Source organism: Dinoponera quadriceps, unplaced genomic scaffold, assembly GCF_001313825.1.
Source record: "Dinoponera quadriceps isolate SergipeBrazil2010 unplaced genomic scaffold, ASM131382v1 scaffold777, whole genome shotgun sequence".
Classification (NCBI taxonomy): domain Eukaryota; kingdom Metazoa; phylum Arthropoda; class Insecta; order Hymenoptera; family Formicidae; genus Dinoponera; species Dinoponera quadriceps.
Window position 1 is genome coordinate 1047495 of NW_014555488.1, and position 6883 is coordinate 1054377.

Below are 6883 nucleotides of genomic sequence, written 5' to 3' on the forward strand. Positions count from 1 at the left end.
GCGTCTCCGAGATTCACGTGGCCGAAACGCTAGAAGAAGAGTCCGCGATTTTTATCTTCCGTGTAGAGAGAGCGAGAAAGGAGAAGAGGGAGAGGGGGGCAAACTGTTTATATGTTTGTTGAACGACTCGCCACGTGTAGACGCTCACACAATGATAGTCGGATCCGTGCTAACGCGTAATATATTTACGGTTTGCTTATCGCGAGGCGACGACACTGCGACGACGTCGACGTTTTTATCGCTTTCGTAGACACGGATAAAGCCCGAGTTCCACTTTCGAAAGGAGTCTCGTAAAATGGAGCGTCTTTAAGGCGTATTTTTACGATCACCCTTTCCGAGCTGCATCTTTCAATTTTTTTGTATCGAGCCAGCCACACCGGACGAGCACCGTCGCCGCCACCACCGACGGTACCGACGGCATCCTTTCAGTGGAGGGAGAATCCATTATCGCCTTGTTTACGCGAGACTGTAATCGCGCATACAAATTATCAGCGCATCGCGCGGGGATAGCGGTAAAAAAAATCCCAGCGTCTCAAATTTAACTCGATCCTTTTTCTTCTGCCTTTCAGCGAATTACAGTAATTTTTTTTTTATTTACTTATTTATTTCTCAGTCCGAGAGAGAGAAAGAGCGAGAGAGAGAGAGGGAGAGAGAGATTCCGACGGTAGACCCGTTGACAGTCAAAGGTCAGCGTTTCGCGAGAAACCCCGTCACGGCCGATCACTATCCTCTCTCTCTCTCTCTCTCGCACTCACTGAGATGGCTCGGATTCGCGAGACCGCGGCTGATGACATTTAAAAGTGCCACGTGAAGGTATCGACCGACATGCACACACTCTCTCGCACGTTCGTCGCGTAAGAAAGAGCGAGAGAAGCAGAACGGGAGGGAGGAAGGGAGGGCGAGAAAGGCGTCGTCGGCGGCGCGCGACAGAGATAGAGAGAGAGAGAGCGAGGGAGCGAAAGAACGAGACGGTGAGGACTCGCGCGCGCGCGAGCAGCCGACCCAGACGAGAAAACTGCAGTGAAAGCCTGCCTCGCATTCTGGGCCAGACGGAAGAAACACAAGGCAGACAGTGTAACGGCCTCTCTCGTTCCCCGCTTCTTTTATTATAATGCCACCTCGCTCGGTTCGCGAGCGCGCCTTTCCACCCTCGTTCTCTTTCTTCCTCCTGCTTTCCCACCTTCCTTCTTGTCGTTGTCGCTATCGTCGCCGTCGCGACGTCCGCCACAAGTCGCGCTCTCGCGAAAACGAGACAAGAGAAAAACGACGGAATCGGTTTCGGTGTTCCAGATACCGCGCGCAGCGGGGCGGACGCGCGCGCTATCGTTCCATATCGAGCGGTGCCGCCTGCGTCGAGAATTTTCGAAAATATTCCAGGCATTGAAAATGTTTCATCCGCATATCACTTACTTTATTTTTATTTATTCCGTCTTTTTACGGGAAAATATATCCCTTTAGCATACATAATGTAAGAGACGATACACAGAAAAAAATTAGCTCTCACAGCTAAAAATTAGTTATCCGTATAATACAACTGAAATTTAATTAACAGACTCAGTTTTTAACTGCGGAAGTTAATTTTTTTTTTTTCGGTGTACGAATATAGTCGTAGATGTGTACGGATATAATTATAAAAATGAGCTCTCAGTTAAAAAGTAGATCTGGTAACTAAATTTCCAATCGTACTATATGGATAGCCAATTTTGAGTGAGCTGATTCTTTTCTTTCGCGTTTAAAAGCAATTCATACACGGAAGAAATCAATATAATTATTTGTTTTTCAGTCTTTTAAGTCAAGGGATATTTTTATCGATTTAGGTATATTTTAATAGCTTGTAGTAAATACTTTAAATTTAAGGGGGTACTTACTGGAATTAATGTAATATTTCTTTTCCATTGGAGAAACCTAGTGATTTTGGATTTAGATTTTCCTGTTCAGTAAGTATTTGCTAGAAATAAACTCTGATATTGTCAATATTATGAATTTAATACTTATCGCAATTGTTTTAACACACACAAGTAAATATCTACTTACAAAGAGAAATATCATATCATATATAATTATATTTCTAATAAATATTTGAAATATTGGAGTAACCATTTTACTTGGATCAAATGAAATGCACTCAAGTAGCACTTTTCTCAGTGTAAACGCAAAAAGATGGAATTAGAAAAATGGAATTCAAGAAAAGGGAAAAGGAAGAAGAAACTACTATAGATCCCGCGTGTATGCGTGATAACGTCTGCTAAAAAAAAATCTCGATGCAGGTGAAACATTTCTAAGCGCGCTTCCCCAGTTCCGTCGCTCCGTTGCTCTTCAACGGAAGAGTGTTCCCCTTCGGTCTTTTCGCGGCTGTGCCTCTTCGTTAGCGGAATCTCAAACGGACATCTCAAATGGTTGTATACTATGTCAAACGCGCGAAAACGAGTGGCGAACCCGGTTCGTCCACACGCGACGATCGTGCGCGTTATTATGTTTCGCCGACTCAATCTCTGAAATTCAAGCCTATGACACGCCGGGTGTGTGTATGCCACCCTGCTTATTTGCCGGGGCCCTTTTCGATGCCGTAATATGCAAATCCGCCGAGCGTAAGGTGCAGCGTGCACATCGAGGGGGGGGGGGGGGGCGCGCGCCCCNTTGAAAAAAGAAACTCTTCTGCCCTGCACGCACTAGTCGCGCGCATAAAACACTTTCACCGACCTGGCGCGCATCACGCGGCCGGTCGTAATTCATTTTCGCCACTGTCGGTGTCGTTAGTCACCGCCAGGTGAGAAATCAAATCTCGGACGATACTTTCGCCCAGAAGCGCACCGCGCATTCATCGCGAATTGATCGTAAAACGACGGCGGTGGGCATACTGGTAGAAAATTATCGATAGTTTCGGCGCCAAATATATTTTATAGTATTACACGGAAAAAAGGAATTGTCCGTCCGTATAACTGATATTTAGGCCGGTATTCATAGTGCGGTCTTACATTTAAGACCGCCTTAAATGCATCTTCAAATATTTGTACGGCTTAGTTCGTCGGCTACGAAGCATCCGAAGATGAACTTAAGACGGTCTTAAATGTAAGATCCGATTATGAATATCGGCCTTAGTTACCTGACTTAGATTTTTTAACTGTGCACGGATAAAAAGTTTGGTTAAATTTACCAGACGGTGAACGAACCAAACGCGTCTCGGCCGGTGGAGACAGAATTTCTGGTTATAAGAACCGAATTTGGGTCGTAAGATCCAGAAATTCTATTGCCTTCTATCAAACCGCGTTTGGTTCGTTCACCGTCTGATAAATTTAACCAGACTTTTTTTTCCCCTGTGTGGGAGCTGAAACTAAGGTACAGGGAGAAAAAAATTAGTAAAATTAACTAAATTTCAATATTGTTATACGGAAAGCTAATCTTTACCTGTGCGAACACAGCTTTTAGCTGTGGGAACTATTTCTTTTTTCAACTGTAACAAAATACAGAACAAACGCGTTTGGTTCCCCACACTTTCTACTTATCTCAGCCATAATTTTCTATCGATGCAAAGTTATTGTCACTGACATTATAACAATACTCATTAAAAAAGTGGTTCCCTTGACTATTTCTGGTGGTTAAAGGGTATGTTAGCGTCAAAACCAACTATAACTTTCCATCGGTGCAATTGCGGGGTTCGAAGAGAGCTCGCTGTTGTGAAAATCCCGCTGTGATTTTCCGACGCGCGTCACGAGAAGAGCCGTTCGATCCGTTCTCGCGTGGTGATGTTTTTTTAATATTCAGGGCCGATACTTTCGCGATATCTTATTTACGCCGGTAGAGACGAAGATACGATCGCGATGTGTACATACATTTTAGCGCGGCTCCGTCGATGATCTTAACAGCGTGCTCGCGGATTCCGCGAATCCGGTGAATTTTCGCCGTCGTTTTTAATTATGAAGCTACTATGCATCGACGATTGAAAAAAATCGAGCGGAGTGATAAATAGCCAAGCAGGAACTTATCTCTCGGTTAGCCGCGGATAACTCGGCGAAAATTTATTTGAAACTCGATTAACGCGATACCTAAAATCGAAGGTTCTCGACGCGCGCGAGTGCGCGATTCTCGCGCATTATGTTTTCCAAACAACGGCAGACCGCGAGACGCGCAATTTTCCTCGCACGTCCCTCGGCGTCGAAAGCACGCCGAAGACGCGTCAAGGCTGTCTAATCGATTTCCGGGGGAGATCGGGGCGCGCTTTCGCATACGAATTTACAAAGGGATTCGAGCGCGCGACTTCGCGATTCTCGGAAACACCGGCTTCCCGGGACGGAAAGGGAGATTCCTCGAGAATCCCAGACGGGGTTTCCCCGGCTGGCAGACGGCGCGTTTCTCGATGACGCGCTCCCGGACTTCGTCGAACCGGGAGACGGCGTGACGCGCATACGCGAAGCAAATGAGGCGAGAGAAGAGAAATTCGACACGTACCACCAGTGCCATGTCGCGCTGTTTCGACTTCTGGACGTGGAGGATTCGCGCGCCCAGCTCGAGTAATTTCTTTCGCAGCTGTTTCACGGAGACGCCGAGCGTCTGCATGTAGCGACGCCTCAGCTTCATTTGAACGGAGCCGCCAGGTTGTCGGCGTGCCGGGAGCAACCACTGACCAACGGCCGGCGTCGAGTTGACATAAACGCACCACCGACAACACCACTTTCGCCCTCGTCGCCGTCCACCCTCGGCGCACCCTCGCCGAACAGTTCGCCGAGCCACACGAAAGAGTCGCGTCCTCGTCGCCGACGTCCTCGTTATCCTCGTCGTCGTCGTCGTTGTTATTGTCGTCGTCGTCGTAACGATTCGATCACCGCACCGACCGGATCACCACTGACTTCAGCCGCCCGCGACGCGACGACGCTCTCTCCCGGCGCACCACCGATGCAGCATCCCCGGCGACCTCGAGAGGCGGACAGACGGATCTCTCGACGGCGCTTTCGCGAAGAGAGACAGCACTGCCCCGGTCGTCGCGGTTCCCGTGGCTCGGTCCACCGACGACGACGATCGATCGGGGCCCGTTAGGAGGAAGCGACCCCGTTCCCACTTAATTCGATTGTATCCGGTGCTCCGCGCCGGCGATCCCACTTGACCATAAGCGTTACGGTCGTTTAACGGGCGTCTAATGGGAGCAGCGCGACTCCGCCGGTGTTATCCCCTTCTCTGCCGTGTATCGCCGCGTAGGAGGAGGGAGGATTCTCGTCTCTCTCTTTCGTCCGCTAGCGAGATTCCCAGAGATTTCCGGGAATGAGAGAGCGACGGATAGGACGAGGAAGAAGAGAGTCACTCTCGTCGAGAGCGGCCAGTATTATCGGGGAGTTCGCTCGACGCGTACACGCGCTGCCTCGCGATGTATAGTTGTCATTGGCAGCAGAAGCAGCACCGGTGACAGCAGTCTAGACAGGGCCGACCTTGACTCCCGAAATCATCTCGCGCGTCCTCGCTCTTGCGTCGCTCGTCGCGTCGTCGCGCGCACCAGTTCGCGAGGATCCTCCGAGGGGCCCATCGGAGGCCTTATTCGCGGCCGGGGATCTCCGCCCTCGTGCATAAATCCGTCTCACGGTCGGGAGAGCGAGAGAGGGAGCGAGAACAGGGGGCAGGTTGCGTGAAGGAGCGAGGACAGAGATCTGGCGAGGGATAAGCACGGGCTGTTGGCCGAGTTCCCGCCGCTGCAGGCGGCGCAGAGAGAAACGTCAGAGAGCGGCTCTTCTTCTCGGCGCGATACGTTCCTTCGTTCGCGTCGGCGAAAGTCGTCGCAGGACGACGGACGTCACCGCGAGAAAGGCGGAGAAAATGCGTCTCTCTCTCGTCGTTCCCTCGCGTTTCTCCTCGGCGACGACGGCGGCACTCGTCGCGCCGCACACACACACAGACGCGTCGCACCGCACAGGACGGAGGAACAGGACGAACGTCCGCTCGCGCGCTCTCACACTCGCTCGACGACGCGCGCGAGAAATCGCGAGGACGGTCCTGGGTGTCGCGACGCTGCGACCCTCGTCGACGTTACCCGTCGCACACCACGTTCGACGGCAGACTGAACGCGTCCGGTGTCTGTCAGGCCGCAGCACCGTCGGCGCTGCCGCTCCCCCCCCGCCTCTTCGTGTCGACCCCACTTCGAAACCCGCAGCGTTTCCCTTCCACTCCCTCCACCGCCGTCAAAGTCGCCGCCACCGCCGCCGTTCTGTCCGTCGCCGCCGGCGGCGCAGTGGCCGCATTTACCTCCTCTCGCTCCGCTTCTCACGAAGCGTCGCGCCGCGTCTCGTCCTGTCTGCCCGCGAGCGCAACAGAGACTCACTCTGATTCCGTCGGTCTCTTTCTCCCCCTCGCTCCCTCTCTTTCGCGCTCTTTTTCGCTCCTCTCGCACGCACCCACACGCGCCGCCGCCACCAGACGCTGCCGTGCGTGTATCGCGGGTGCCTGATCCACCGGCTGATTAGCCCGGCGTGTCGTCGCACGACGCAAAAATCGTCCGCGTTCCGCGCGCTCGCTCTCTCTCTCTCGCACGACGATCTTTCCCGCATTCGCTCGCGGCAGTGACGGCTCTCGGGATGCACCGTGATTGGCTTCCGATTAAGATGCCTATGCCGCCTCGATAATAATTGCCTCGCATTCCGAAGAGGGAAGATAAGCGAGATAGCGCGCGCTTTATTTATAAATAAAAACGCACCGTGTATAATTACGTCTCCGTATTCTCCGATTCATGAAACGCGACGGCAGACAATGCCGCTGTGATTCGACCGCGCGACCGAACGGATACTCAACGCGGACGATAACGCGGAATGAGATAAAATTTGCACGCGACTGCAGCAGCCTTTTTCTGAATGCATGTACTCTTATGGCGAATAGGAGATTGCCTCCGCGATTGAAACCGTGAGAT

General features: G+C 51.6%; 1 protein-coding gene across 1 annotated transcript in view; it reads right to left on the reverse strand.

The window, feature by feature from the left end:
* Positions 1-6058, reverse strand: part of LOC106744421 (ell-associated factor Eaf-like) — a 41511-nt gene extending 35453 nt beyond the window's left edge. Inside the window, exon 1 of the mRNA XM_014619181.1 lies at positions 4447-6058. Within this exon, the coding sequence (XP_014474667.1) occupies positions 4447-4575 (129 nt within the window). The 5' untranslated portion in view covers positions 4576-6058. The remainder of the gene's footprint in view (positions 1-4446) is intronic.
* Positions 6059-6883: the final 825 nt, after the last annotated feature.